Source organism: Bos javanicus, chromosome 29, assembly GCF_032452875.1.
Source record: "Bos javanicus breed banteng chromosome 29, ARS-OSU_banteng_1.0, whole genome shotgun sequence".
Classification (NCBI taxonomy): domain Eukaryota; kingdom Metazoa; phylum Chordata; class Mammalia; order Artiodactyla; family Bovidae; genus Bos; species Bos javanicus.
The window spans coordinates 26,712,565-26,727,884 of NC_083896.1; the positions used below are offsets into that span (position 1 = coordinate 26,712,565).

At 44.9% G+C, this 15,320-nt stretch overlaps 1 protein-coding gene across 1 annotated transcript; it reads left to right on the plus strand.

The window, feature by feature from the left end:
* Positions 1-7,754: 7,754 nt before the first annotated feature.
* Positions 7,755-11,045, plus strand: LOC133241139 (serum amyloid A protein-like). The gene is made up of 4 exons (XM_061406262.1): positions 7,755-7,906; positions 8,309-8,400; positions 10,229-10,367; positions 10,762-11,045. Exons 1-4 carry the CDS (start codon positions 7,770-7,772, stop codon positions 10,925-10,927), a joined length of 534 nt encoding a protein of 177 aa, XP_061262246.1. The 5' UTR covers positions 7,755-7,769; the 3' UTR covers positions 10,928-11,045.
* The last annotated feature ends 4,275 nt before the right edge of the window (positions 11,046-15,320 follow it).

A 15,320-nucleotide genomic window follows, 5' to 3' on the forward strand; every position in this document is an offset into this window, starting at 1 on the left:
TAAAGAGAGAAAACAAACAAACAAATACGAACAATGTCACAAAAATTATAAAGAAAATACAGGTACAAAATTGATATCAAATACCAAAAAGCATAAATTGAAAATCTAGAGTAAAGTTTGGAATTTCAGATATACAATGTTATATAAAAGAAGAAGAGAAAGAAACAGAGAAGAAGAAGAAAAAAAAAATCACAGAAATTATATATAAAAAAACTATAGGTACAAAATTGATAACATATACCAAAAAGCGAAAATTAAAAATCTAGAGTAGAGTTTGGAATTTCAAAAATACAATGTTAAAGAAAAGAAGGAAAAAACAAAAACCAACAACAACAAAAAAAACCCAACAAGGTCAAAAAATTATAAAATATATATATATGAAGTTTGCTGAAGAAGAAAAAAATAGGGTCTTTTTTTTTTTTTTGCAAAGTAATAGGTTATAAAAGTGAAAATTAAAGGAACAATAGAGGACTTAAATTTTTTTTTTTAATTAAAAAAAAAAAAAAAGAAAGAATGATCGTAAAAATAATAAAAATATATCTAGGACTTTTTTGTTTCTTTTTTTGTGGGTGTTGTGGGTTCAGTTCATTTTTGGCTAGTTCCTTGGTCAGATTTATATTTCTCAAGATCTATAGGCCCCTTCCTATGTAGTCCGTAGTAACCACAGGGTTTTGATCTATTGCCTGTAGCTTCCAAGGCGTTTCCCTCTGTTATATCTTCTTCTGTTTGCTAGTCTCTTCAGTATCTGGTTTCCGCCCTGACTCAAAGGGCACGGTGGAGGACACTTTTTTTTTTTTTTTTTAGGCTTACTTGTTCAGTCGCGCTGTGGGGAGGGAGGGAGGGAGGGTGCAAACAAATAACACTGGCGTGGGCTCGCAGTGCCTCAGCCACCCTGGGTCTGCCCCCGCTCACGGCGCGTGTAGCCTCCCTGTCCACACTGCTCGGACTCTAGGTTGTTCCGCCGGGAACAATCCGAGGCTGGCCCTGGGCTGCATGCACCTCCCAGGTCCAAGCCGCTCAGGTTCAGGCACTCGGGTAGTCCTCAGAGGCGCAGACTCAGTTGGGCCTGCGTTTTGTACTCTTCCCAGGTCCGAGCGCCAATTTGCTCTTCCCAGGCGAGCGCCAATGCTGCGACTTATCGCCTCCCCGCCACTCGGTTATCTGGATGTAAAACCGGCGCACCTTCTCAGGCAGATGTTGACCGTCCAGACCCCCAAGAAGTTTTAGTTAGCAAAGAAGCCTGCTTACAATTTTATAGATAATGTCTCTCTGGGGCTGCGATTGCCCCCTTCCGGCTCTGGCTGCCTGTCACCGGAGGGGGAAGATCTGCAGCCGGCTATCTCTGTTCAGTCCTTTGTTCCGTGCGCGGGCCTGGCGGTCTTAGGTTAGGGCTGGCTTTTCGCGTGGTAGGTATCCCACAGTCTGGTTTGCTAGCCCAAATTATTTCGCTCAGATAGCGCTCAGGGTATTCAGGCCAGATTCTTACTCTCAGCGATGCAGCCCACGCCGCGCCTCCCTGCCCAGCCCCGATTCGCTAATGGCGGATGCAGGCGTCTGCGCTGCTTCTCTGCTGGGGGAGTTACTGTAGGGCTCGCAATCTGCGAGTTTTAAATTGTTTATTTATTTTTTCTCCCTGTTATGTTGCCCTCTGTGCTTCCAAAGCTCGGCACAGATTTGGCAGTGAGAAGGTTTCCTGATGTTTGGAAACTTCTCTCTTTTTAAGATTCCCTTCCCGGGACGGAACTCCGTCCCTCCCTCTTTGTCTCTTTTTTTTTTGTTTTTAATATTTTTTCCTACCTCCTTTCGAAGAGTTGGGTTGCTTTTCTGGGTGCCTGATGTCCTCTGCCGGCATTCAGAAGTTGTTTTGTGGAATTTACTCGACGTTTAAATGCTCTTTTGATGAATTTGTGGGGGAGAAAGTGTTCTCCCCGTCCTACTCCTCCGCCATCTTGGCTCCTCCCCTCTCTGATTGTGTTTTAAGATACTTTATTTTCTTTCTTTTTAAACACTTGCAAAAGGGAGTACTGAGTTACCGACAATTCAAAACCCCAAATCTCTTATGGAATTGTGCAGTACTGGTGAAATCAAGAACTCATTTGGGGAGGGGAAATTTTGATGTTGTTGTTTTTATTGAAGTAGAGTTGATTTACAATATTGCATTAATTTCTGGTATATAGCAACATGATTCTGTTATATACATATATATATATATATATTTTATGCATATATATACAATCTTTTTTGTATTCTTTTCCATTATGGTTTATTACAGGATATTGAATATGGTTCCCTGTGCTATACAGTAGGACCTTGTTGTTTATTTTATATATAGTAGTTGTTGTTGTTTATTCACCAAGTTATGTCCAACTCTGCTACCTCGTGGACTATACACTGCCAGGCTCCTCCGTCCATGGGACTCCCCAAGCAATTATTCTGGAGTGGGTTGCCATTTCCTTCTCCAGGGGTCTTCCTTACCACTGAGCCAACAGGGAAACCCCAAATATAGTAGTGTGTATCTGCTAATCCCAAACTCCTAATTTATCCCTTCCCCCCACCCCTCTTTCTCCTTTGGTAACTAGGTTTCTTTTCTATATCTGTGAGTCCATTTATATTTTGTAAATAAATTCATTTGTGTCATAGTTTAGATTTCACACATAAGTGGTGAGAGGGGAAATTTTTTAAGTCCCAATAATTCATCTTATTTTTAAGTTTCAAGTGTTTAACACTAAGTACATCTTATGAATCATATTAAACCTTCTGTACTTGCTAGTCTCTTCAAATATCTAGGTTATTAAACATGTTTTTCAATTTTATAAAATAGAAAAATTTTAATTCTAGATGAACAATAAAAATGTTATTTCAAAAAGAGACTCCTTTCTCTTCTATATTCATTGCCAGGAAAATCTAACATGACATATACTGATTATGATTGAACAAAGTTGAACTTTTACATTTACTGGAAGAATCTGCCACAATATGATTAATTAGCAAAATACTTGTTTAGCTCCCTGTGTCCTAATATCCTGGAACTCCCTGGTTTCCCTTAGTCTTTCTTCTGGAAACATGATTTACAACACAGTGGTTCAATAAACAAAAAAGTACATCCAGTTCCAAGTGATTGGCTCTGAAATTTACTTTGGACCAAGTTGATTCTCAGCCTAAACAGAGACTCACATCTCTCTTGCACAAAGTGTCTTTTCATACCCGCAGCAGTGCATGCTTGGTAGACTTGCTAGATGGGCACACTGCCCAAAGTAGAGCCCCCACTTTTCCAAAGCCCCCGGCCTGCTTCAGGAGCTCCAGGCTCCTACGCCAAGAACCAGCCCCTATGCCAAGAGTCAGCTGAAAGTGTTCAAACTAGCCAACAGTTACTCCCAGGGATGAGGAACTTGCAGCAAGGAGACTCCAGGTCGGAAGAGAAGCTGGGACAGGTGTCACTCAAAGAAAGACTAGGGGCAATGATGACGTGAGCTTCTGCTTGGCATACCTGCCCTTCTTGGCACACAGAGGTGTCCACCTCCAGGACGTGTACACTTGAGAAAGGCCTGGAATTAGCAGCATTTGGACAAGGGAGAGGGTCTCAAGATCAAGGAAAAATAGCCCATAGCTTCCTGTGGTCCAGTTGGCTACAGCATCTGCCAAATCTGGTTCCCAACTTCCCCTAGGACTGTCCCTTTCCCCACCTCTAATCCTGTGGGAGTCCTCAGACAGACAGGGAATCATCACTGAGGCAAGGAAATACTTTGTGTTTGCTCAGACCTTCACCCTAACCCCATCCCATCTCCAGTGAGACCTGACTTCCTTTAAGGCCTCAGGGCTAACATCTCATCCTCTTTCAACCAGGCTTCCTGCCTGGCTGACTCAAGAGGTTTCCCTTTCCACTGATGATGTGTGCAGGGTTTTTTGTTATTTTTCTTTTTTTTTTCCTATTTTCAACATTTTGGCCCTTTTTCCTGTTTGAAATACTTGTAACAGTAAGTTTTTTGTTTTAAAACATAGATTTTATTATTATTATTCAGGTATGGTTTATTGTTGTTCAGTCATGTCCAACTCTTTGCAACCCCATGGACTGCAGCATGCCAGGCTTCCCTGTCCTTCACCATCTCCCAGAGTTTGCTCAAACTCATGTCCATTGAGTCAGTGATGCCATCCAACCATCTCATCTTCTGTCATCCCCTTCTCCTCCTGACTTCAATCTTTCCCAGCATCAGGATCTTTTCTAATGAGTTGGCTCTTCGCATCAAGTGGCCAAAGTATTGGAGCTTCAGCTTCAGCAGCAGTCCTTCCAATGAATATTTGGGTATGGTAAGGCCAACAGATCAGAAGGCAGCTGCCACTAAAAAGAGTGTGTTACAGATCCCTGAAGAAGGGGGCACACCACGCCAAGTGGGAAGAAGGTGACCACATGAGAAAGCGCCCAGAGGTCAGGGGACAGAAAGAGTGGGGGAAAGCATGAGCAAATGGCTTTATTGTGGTTTCTGTGGGAAGAACAGTGAAGCAGGGTGAGCAGGGTTAGCTAGTTTGAACACCTCCAGCTGGCTCTTGGCATAGGGGCTGGTTTCTGGTTGTCTACTACCTGGCTCTGGAGCAATTAGGGCAGGTAGATAGACACCCAGAGTGTGAGAGCCCCTTAAAGGAGGTGGTTGAGGTATGACTGACTTGGTTGGTTTCCATAGAAAAGGCTCACTCACAGGTTAGTTTACTATTACAGGTTACTTTACTGATCTCTAAGAATTGGCTACCTCTGGAAAAAGCAGTCCCTCCAGGGTCAGGGAGTCCCCAGAATGTGAAAGCATCAAAAACACAGATACAGAACAGAATAATGCAATTAACACAACTTCTGAGGCACCCTTGGAATGACTCGGGCCTCCTGCTGCCATTAAATGAGCCAGATTGTATGAGGCCCTTGCCAGTGGATGTTGGAGCCTTGCTTGGCTTGCTTTGTCATGTTAAAATCCCTGGAATCTCGCTTCTTTGACCTAACTGTCTCTAGTCTCAGTCAACCCAGCAGTCCATTCTTCCTCCTCTGCAGAGTGGTCAAGAATCTAGTGACCTCTCCATGGCAGGTTCTGCTATGTTCTAGAGTTCTCATCAGATAAGTACAAGTGCCTCCTTTTTTCTCAACTTTTACACATTTTTGCCCCCAGCCTGCCTCTCCACAATCACAACCCAGACAGTACACTCTCTAACTCCTCCACCTCCTGCTTGTATCCATCCCAGGGAAACCTTCACTCCCCAGTGTGTTCCATTCACTATTCACACTCCTCTTTCCCTGGCCTGCTCCCTACCTCAAGTAACAAACCTGTTCCTGGACACCACAGAGTGCTGGCCACACTGCTCGCACTGGTACAGGGAGGATGAAAGAGCATGCCTACTGGGTCCTCACCTTCTCGGTCCCATCTCGCGTGAATCATCCCCAGGTGTGGCCCAACACCATTTTAACATTCCCCTTCGGATGGTGAAGCAGGGGATGGTGCACACACTTCTCCGTGGGCACCCATTACTTGATGTGAAATTATTTCATCCAGACCCGGGGGGAGAAGGATCTTTAAGGCTGTGAGGATCCCCTTCCCTGATGCCTATTTTGAACATAACTGGCACTACAAACAGCTCTCAGTTCTCACGGCCCCAGGGATGCCCCCTCTGACCTGAAGACACAGACACAGCATTCAGAATTGTCTCCCCACTTGGGCTAAATCTCAAGCTCATGCAACTCAGAGACTAGGGCATGTCCCCTCTTGGCTCTTATTTTTTAATTGGCATCATTATTCATGGCCCTTCATTCATCCATAAAGAATAAATCTGTTGGGTTCCTAAAAAAATTCCCCTGGGAATTTTTGATTAGCACTGAACTGAATTTATATATTAATCCAAGGAGAACTGACATCTTTACTAACATCCTCTCCATGAACATGACATTCCCACATCTCCACTTTTTATCCCTTAACAAACTTAAATTTGTTCTATAAATATTGGTGTATTTTTAAAGCTTTTTGCCTAGATAGTTAATGCTTTGATGCTATTTTGTGTTGTATTTTTTAGCTGTTAAAAATTAGTGTAGAGAAATACAATTGATTTTTTTATGTGAAACATGGCAATCTCACTGAATTCTCTGAAAGGCTTTGTTATGCACACGTGTTCAGTCATATTCAAGTCTTTGCAACCCCGTGGACTGTGGCCCACCAGCCTCCTCTGTCCAATTTATGCTGATGGATTTTCTATGTAAAAGGTTGTATCATCTTGAAATAATGATGGTTTCATTTCTTCTCTTCCATTTCTTACCCTCCTCCTGTTTCTTGTCTTAGCAGTGGGTCCTCCAGGAGAATGTGAAATTAGTTGATCTGAAGAGGAATCCATGTCTTATCTTTGGCCTTCTTGAGAATGCACCTGAAGGCCTTTTTTTTTTACACATAATATCTGCTGTAGAGCAATGATTCTCAAACTGTTTGGCCTTAGGGTCCCATCATACTCTTAAAAACTATTGAAGACCTCAAAGAACTTTTATTTATGGAGACTCTTATCAGGATTTATCACACTAGAATGAAAAAAATGTTAAAGAATATTGAAACACAATAATATATCATTCATGATATTATGAAGTTTTATGAAAACTTCATAAAAAGTTAATTTATGAAAAACTATTTGCAGAGTGTCTAATAAATGGTCAAATAAATAAAGATAATAATAAATCCATTATGTTAACATAAATAATATATTTTAATGAAAATAATCTTTTTCCAAAACAAAAAAATGATAACAAATATAGTAAGTTTACATTAAAAATTAAAAAAAAAATATCTGACTTAATCAAAGATAGCTGGGTTCTCACATCTGACCCTGCACTCGATCTGTCATAATACATTATTTGGGTTGAAGTATGAACCCAAATAAGGTGAAAAAAATTCAACCTTACACAGAAACACAGATGGAAAAGGGCAGAGCATTTTAACAGTTTTAAGATAATTCAGGCTATTCTTTGATATGATACCAGAACTTGACAAGTGGTAGTTTCTTAAAGGTCAGTTGAATGCAGAAATCTAAAAGTGTATCAATAAACGTTTAACACCCAGTACAGTCATGAAAAAATGAGAATGAAAAAGGAAAAGATTATTACTGTTGAATATGATTGTGAAAATAGTTCTGATATCATAGACTCCCCCTGAAAGGGTCGTAAGAGATCCTCAGGTTTGCAGAGAATACACTGTGACAACTGCTGCTATAGATTATTGACTTAACCTTTATCAAGTTGAAAAGGTTTTCTTACTTTATTATACTTAAAAAAAATCATTAGTAAGTGTTGACTGTTATGAAACGCATGGCTGAGAGACTGAGAGGGCTTTCTGTGCCCTGGAACTGACAGCTCAGCACTGGTGCACGGAGCAGTGGAAGGAGCTCAGGGCACCCATGAGGTTCCCTGGGGCTGGTCTGTCGGTTTTGAAGCTCAAGGGCTTTGGACATGAGCTCAAAGGATTTAGTTTCTAGCAGGGACCATCCTGAGGAAATGACCAGGAAAGCAAGGTCCAGGCTGGAGGTGTCATCCCTAACCACACACCTTCCAGCAGCCTGGAGGCCGCCATCTTGGAGCGCCGCAGCCCAGGGTCCCCGCCTCAGTCTCTCCATTGCTGACAGGACAGCCATCTTCCCCATAGTGGCCACCAGGCAGATCAGGCCTCCATCATTTCCTCAGGCTTGCACAACCAGGGAAATGACCTGTGGATGAGGACAGCCATTGGTGTCCGGTAAGTCACCCTTTGCAGATATGTAGGAGAATGACCTGCAGGGACTCTCCCCGGGCGCCAGACCAGCTGTTCTCCTCACCCCTGTCCCTCCCAGGGATGGCTCAGAATAAATACAGCCACCTCTCCGCAGCAGGCAAGGACCAGTGCTCTCCTCCACTGGGGATCAGGTGAGGAACCACTTCAAGGAGCCATTTCTTTGAAAACTCTTACTTTAAAACATAATTTTTCTGATTTCTCTTTCCCCTATATATGGTCAGTCCTGGCAGAGTGGTTCATGGGAAATGCTTTTTGATTAACGAAAGGCTGCTTTAGTAAGACACAGCTTGGACCCAACGGTCCTCTTCTTCCATCAAAGCCATCTGGGTGACCTCTTAGACAGTCTTGGGTTCAGGGCTGGTGGATTCAGAATTGAGGGTGTGAGGCTGCGAGTAAGGTCCTATTGCAGTGTGCCTAGTAGGACTACTGAGTCTAGTAGAGATGAACAGCCAGGCTCTCCTCGACATACAAACCCCAGGCAGAGGGGGTGCGAGGCTTGTCCGTGTCTCCCTGACCCTCTCCTCTCCTTTCAGCACAATGAAGCTCTTCACAGGCCTCATTCTCTGCTCCTTGGTGCTGGGAGTCCACAGCCAGTGGATGTCCTTCCTTGGTGAGGCTTATGAAGGTAAGGCCAATGGAGGGGCAATGGCATTCTTGGACCTCTAGGCTTCACCCTAAACACCCCTGAGGGTTGGAGCTGCGGTCCTAGGAGGTGTTCCCGTATGTGGTAGAATGTGCCAGGTGTTGGGGGAGCTTTTTTCAGAGAGTTTGAAAAGCACAGGATTTATGTCCATCAGGTACTAGAGAAAGAACACGCATCATTTCCAGCTGAAATAGCAGTTTGAGTGGAAGACACAAAACAAGTCTGAAACGGAACGAACTTTCCCTCAGACCAATTGCACGAAGTAGGGTGAAAGCGGTCCATCTGTTCTCCTCTCCTGTCTTTCCATCCCTGCCCCTCCCTCCCTCCCTTCCTCTCTTCCTTCCTTCCATTTCCTAGTTGGACAATTCAGAGACCTTCAGAACACCTTGTCGGTCCTTCCTATACTCAGTGACACCGTCCCTGCTTTAGTCTATTTCCTACCCTTTCCTAGCTGTTAAACTTACAAAAAATAAAGGTGTGTGTATGTGTGGGGTGGGGGGGACACCTAATATCATATGAAGGCCTCCACCAGGAACTCAGCCCTTTCACACAAATCAAGTGACCCACTCTCTTGCTCTGCCCAGGGCTGGGGAGTTTTCCAGGACACTAGCAGCACTAACTGGGCCAGTCCCACGAAGACAGGGGCAGTTCTGGTCAAGCTGGGACAGTTGGTCACCTACTTACCTGCAGAAAACCTCCTTGAGGGGGCATCTTCCTCCACCGAAAGGGGAGAAAACCGAGGCTTAGAGCATCCGAGTCCATCACCCAGGGACTGAGTGCCCGTCAGCAGGTGGCAGGACAGAGGTGGGAACCCAGCTGTGTTTGAGGCCAAGGCTCTCACCGAGTAGACTTCTCCCAGCACCACTTCCTCAAGCTGGGGGCTGAGCAATCTTGGCTGCAGTTTGGAGTCACCTGGGGGGCCATGAAAACTATTGCTGCCTGAGACCAGCCCAGAGATGGGGAGGTGATTGGCTTGGGCTGTGAGGGCTCAGGGGACTTTCAGTGTCTCCCCAGATGATTGGAAAGTGCAGCCAGGCTGAGGAAAAGACCCACTGCCTCAAGCAGCCCACATCATCAGTACCGTCCACTGGAGAGTTCTCAGGATTCCGTTCACTCACCTAACAGGCAGGGGAATCAAGTCACAGTTGATCCTTTCTTGAGGCAGAAACACATTTCTTAGGTGTCAGAGCAGAGGAGCTGTATGTCTGCCCCTTTCTCAGAATCTGTCTCGCATGTCACCTCCTCACTCACCCACGTGCCCTGGAGCTTATCCTATGCAGCTTTGTCTACAACAGTGGTTCTGGACCCAGGGCAACTTTGTGTCCTGGGGACGTTTGGTGATGTTTGGGTGCATTTTCGGTTGTCACACTGGGGAATAGTTTGAGAGGTCAAGGATGCTGCTAGACATGTTATAATATCCAGGACAGCCCTGAACAGCAACAATGTACCTGGTCTCAAATTTCAATAGAATGCTGTTGAGGAATCCTGTCCTGTAATAACTCCCTCTGTCCTTAAACATATCAGGTAGAGCCCTCATTGAGATGCAGCAGAGACAGCATCACAGGGGTCAGACAAACAGGTCCCACAACTGTAGCCCCTCCCCTACCCCACCCCAATGACTCTCATTCCAGTACCAGGAGCAGGCAACTGGGCATAAGGAATGCTCTTCTCACCCTACGGCATCCGTGGTGCTATGACCACAGGCTGAAACCGAGTTGGTGGAAGATGTTTCATTCCTTGATTCTTCTGTAAGCTGTGTTACCGTTTTCTCTCCCCTGATAATCCTTACTCCATGTGCTTTGCTTTCCAGGGGCTAAAGACATGTGGAGAGCCTACTCTGACATGAGAGAAGCCAACTACAAGGGTGCAGACAAATACTTCCACGCCCGCGGAAACTATGACGCTGCCCAAAGAGGACCGGGGGGTGCCTGGGCTGCTAAAGTGATCAGGTACCAGGGCCCCTAGGGATGCAGGGATGGGTGAGCAGAGCTTGGCTGCTTAGGACAACCTGGAGGGGCCAAGCCCTGGAGAACTTTCCAGTAGGGCTGTGGGCCCTCCTACTATTAAATACCCTCCAGTGCCCAGTGTGAGGTCTGAGGGGCTGAAGAGCAGAGCAAGGCTGGTGAGACCGGCGACTCTCCACCCTCCCTCTATGGGTGCTGTTCACTCAACATACAGGGGACTTGTGCTGAGGTGGTAGTGCCTGGGGACCGCAGGGTTGTAGCCCCTCTTTCCTTGGCTCCTCTCAGAGTCATTGATCCCCTGGAAAGAGGAGAGATGGGAGGGGTGAGGCTGTGGCTCATAGTCCTGAATTAATCCCCTCCCTGCCCTCCTCCTTTCCAGTGATGCCAGAGAAAATATTCAGAGATTCACAGACCCTCTGTTTAAGGGTACGACCAGTGGCAAGGGTCAGGAGGACTCGAGGGCCGACCAGGCTGCCAACGAATGGGGCCGGAGCGGCAAAGACCCCAACCACTTCAGACCTGCTGGCCTGCCTGACAAGTACTGAGCTGCCTCTCCCTCTGCTCAGGAGATGGGGCTGTGAGTCCCCAAGGGCAGGGACGCTGACCTAGAGAGTTCTCTGTCCTCGGAAGGCAGCAGATCTAATAAATGCTCAAGAGATGGAATACTGAGACTGTGTGTCATTCTTGGTATAAGGACATCCTGTTAGTTCCAGGACTGATGGCCGGACACCAACATGAAGGCTGAGCTTGTGCCTTCAGACGTGTGTTTGGTTCTGGCACACAATCTCAGCATCATTCAGGACAGACGCCCTCTCCAGCCTTCCCTAATCAGACCCGCTCGCTCCCTCTCCAGGCCCCTCTGGTGACAGGGGGGCCATTTCCAGGCCATTCTCAGTCAGGCCTTCTCACTCCCTGCAGTTGTGTCCTGTCCCCTTCACTGTCGTGGGGTCTAGTCCCCTGGCCTGTCCTCGGTGCTCTCTGTGTGGGGCATGGACACAGCCCTAGGAGGATTGGACGGTGGAATCCTGCTCCAGAAACTGCCACCTTGATCTCCTGTTCATTTCTCAGCAGCTCTTAGAAACCCATCTATGAACCAGCTTCTTTCTGTGCCATTCGGAACTCCCTCCAGCACTGTTTCTTGCTAGTTTATATTTTCTGGTCTTATTTGAAGCCTAAATGAAGACATCGAGCCTCCTCGCTTGTGAATGTTTCCTCATAGCTTCTTATTTTAACTAGCTTACTTGCAGAAATATTAGTGGGCAGAGAGCAGGACAGAGAGTCTACTTCTGTAAGTGAGTGTCCAGAAACCAGTTAGTGATTTATAAGGGGAAATTTTCAAACAAGGTATTATTAACTGGTTGTAGGATTAACTACTAAGAGATTAAGAAATACAGAAAGCTGAGGTTTTGATCTTGTTGGGAAGCCTGTAGCCCATGGGAAGGCTGATAAAGATTGCTGGTGTCCCAATCCAAAGCTGACAAGTAAGATGTCCCCCCTGTACCCATGAAGCTTGGTATGGAACCACTCAGGGGTGCAGTTGAACTCACTGGGCATGCAGCTGCGGTTTCCTGTAAACTCACCTTAAGGCAGCACACATGGGGCAGGGTTAGAAGGCCTCTGAGCTCCCTGGAAGCCAGCCGTGGAAAGGGCAGTGCTTCGGACTGAATGTGTCCCCCCTCCCCAATTTCTATGTTGAAGCCCAACTCCTAATGGAGCTGTTCAGATCAAAGAAGTAAATAAGGTTAAATGAGGTCATAAGTGTGGAAGCCTGGGCTGGAAGGATTAGGATCCTTATAATGTTAGAGACGTCAGAGAGCTAGCTTTCTTTTTCTCCTGTAAAGACACAACAAGATGGTGTCCATCCACTGACCAAGAAGAGAGCTCCCACCAGGGACCAAGTTGGTTTGCAATTTGGTCCTGGACTTTCCAGCCTGCAGACGTGTGAGGAATGAAGTTCTCTGGTTGAAGCCACCTAGTCTGTGGTATTAATATATTGTTAGGGAGACAGAATGTTGCTGAACACCTTGGGAATCCAGCTGTGAGGCCACAGCAATTGCCGGGAAACTTCAGTGGCTGGGAATAACATAAAAACTCCAGAGTGCCAGTGGGTGTCCTGTGCGTGAGAAGAGCACCCCGGGAGCTGGATGGAAGGAAGGACACGGGACCTGGAAGAGATGGCGGTAAATCCTACTTGTCCCTCCAGAGCCCTCTACTGACAGATTAACATCAGGCCCAGTTGGCATGGGAGAAATGTTGCCTCAAACTGGAAACAATCCAAATGCCCATCAAATGAAGAGTGGTTAAACAAACTGTGACATGTCTGTACAATGGACTTCTATTCAGCAATAAAGGGGACAGAATAAACACGACTGTTTCTCAAATTATTATATTGAGAAGAAGACTTCCACAAGAGTGTATACTTTATACGAAGTTCATGAACAGGTTAAAAAACTGATATTTAATGATAAAGAAGAGTAGTTGCCTCTGGAGGCAGAGGGGATAGCCTGGGAGGGGCTGAGAGGGAATTTCTGAAATGATGGAAACCTTCAAAATCTCTTGAGGATGTGGGTTACATAGGTGACTGATTTGCCAAACTCATTGACAGGTGAATTAAGACGTGTGAAATTCATTGTATGGAAGTTGTACTTTTCTCTCAGTCCATTCAATCTGCTATAACAAAATATCATTAATCGAGTGCCTTATAATCAACAGAAATTTATTCCTCACAGTTCATGAGGATGTGAAGGCCAAGATCAAGGTGCTAGAAGGTTGTGTCTGGTGAGACTCTACTTCCTTGTTCATAGGTGGCCGTCTTATTCCTGTCTTCTCATGTGGCAGGAAGGCAAGGGAGCTCTCTGGGGTCTGTATTATAAGGGCACTAATCTCACTCATTAAGGCTCCACTCTCGTGACCTAATCACCTCCCAAACTCTCTACCTTCAAATACCATCACATTAGGAATTAGGGTTAAACCTATGGGTTTTAGGGGGACAGAAACTATAGCAACAACTTAAACATAACAATTATTAAATAGAAAATGCATCCCCAATAAATAAATGTCATATATTATAATAATTAAAAATGCGGATGTATAACTAAATTAGTAAAATATATATTGTGAAGCATTTAGGAATATAAAAGTAAATCTTATATGGCCTTGCCCTAAAGGGACATGTCGTCTATCTATAATCAGTGGAAAATTGCAATGAGGGAGGAGAGGGAGCATCCCGTCAAAGTAGGTTAAAGGCACAGAGCAGGCAGAAGTCTTGTACTTGGGGCTTTAAGAGGGCAAGGAAAGGAAACTGCATGAAGAATTTTTCATGAAGCATACATTCTGTAGTTGATTTTTCTGATGAAATCAGTAAAGTAATAAACTTAAAGATAAGTGATCTAAATCTGTTAAATAGAGATTTATCACAGGCTTGAACTAAAAATTCACTGACTTATTTATTTACTAAATCCTTTATTCAATAATTATTTAACAAATATTTGCTGTGTTTACTCTATGACAGGCCCTGGGTGAAGCTAGAATATTTCTTGTCAAAATTAGGGATGATTCCCTTTTTGGGGAGTAGATTGAATTTTGAGCTTCCCTGGTAGCTCAGGGGTTAAAGCGTCTCCCTGTGAAGTGAGAGACTCGGGTTCGATCCCTGGGTTGGGAAGATCCCCTGGAAAAGGAAATGGCCACCCACTCCAGTACTCTTGCCTGGAAAATCCCATGGACAGAGGAGCCTGGTGGGCTACAGTCCATGGGGCCGTAAAGAGTCGGACACGACTGAGCGACTTCACTTTCACTTTTACTTTCAGACTGATTTTTAATTCTTTTAGTTGTTTTGAGATGGAAATTGTGGGACATTTAAGGAAAGAGTTGTCAGAAACATTTAAATTTGTCCTTTTGGTTGAATGCAGTGGCCAAACGTATTTACACTTTTCCTGTACTGCTTTCCACCTTCTGCTTGAAGTGGATTTCTTCAAAAGTGGAAGCAGTCCTGGACCCCAGAATTGGCAAAGTTCCCCTGCGGATGGGGGGAAGGCCCCTGGATAAGGTAATCCTTCAGACACTGCACTTGGTTTAACAGGCATTGTCCCACTTAATCATTATCAGGATGATTGCTGTCTTAAGAAAATTGACCACACTGATAGGGCCAAAGTTGGTATACAAAACCACGTCTCTGTGACCTCAAAGCAGAGTCTATCCTCTGCCCTGTGATTATATCACCAACAGGCCTTGTGAGCAAAAGTCACGGAAGGGGACAACACCCATGTAAGAAGACTGTGATGACCCAGACCATTCTGAAATACAGATTGCAGTTACCCCTGTAGGCAAAGGTGAGGTGCAAAGGTTAGATGGAATAGTTGGTAGGAGAAGGTATATGTTCACAGCAACAGCAGCCATGTGACCAGTTGGAAAGGATTGTCTATTGTGAGTATTTCTGTAATGTGAATGTTTATATACATATATATTTCACAAATATTTTTCTTCTTCTCATCTATTCCTTTATCATCATACAGAATATGTACTGCTGCTGCTGCTGCTGCTAAGTGGCTTCAGTCGTGTCTGACCCTGTGCGACCCCATAGACGGCAGCCCACCAGGCTCCCCCATCCCTGAGATTCTCCAGGCAAGAACACTGGAGTGGGTTGCCATTTCCTTCTCCAGTGCATGAAAGTGAAAAGTGAAAGTGAAGTTGCTCAGTCGTGTCCGACCCTCAGCGATCCCATGGACTGCAGCCTACCAGGCTCCTCTGTCCATGTACTAACAACAGTTAACTGTATAGCTCAGTGTTTAAGTTATAGGATTTCAAAAAGGGAGAATAACTCACTAGAAAAAGAATAAGCATAATATATTAGAAAAGCAAAAAGAGACTTTATCCTCTTTGTGGAAAAAGGTTGGTATGTTTCAGATGTATACGGAATAAGTACATCATGTACGGGAAGCT

Bases quoted from the DNA above. Each gene is read 5' to 3' on its own strand.
- LOC133241139 (XM_061406262.1), top strand. From the start codon at position 7,770: ATGACCTGCAGGGACTCTCCCCGGGCGCCAGACCAGCTGTTCTCCTCA. The intron at 7,907-8,308 runs GTGAGGAACCAC...CTCTCCTTTCAG, and splicing joins TCTCCTCCACTGGGGATCAG to CACAATGAAGCTCTTCACAG. The intron at 8,401-10,228 runs GTAAGGCCAATG...TTTGCTTTCCAG, and splicing joins CCTTGGTGAGGCTTATGAAG to GGGCTAAAGACATGTGGAGA.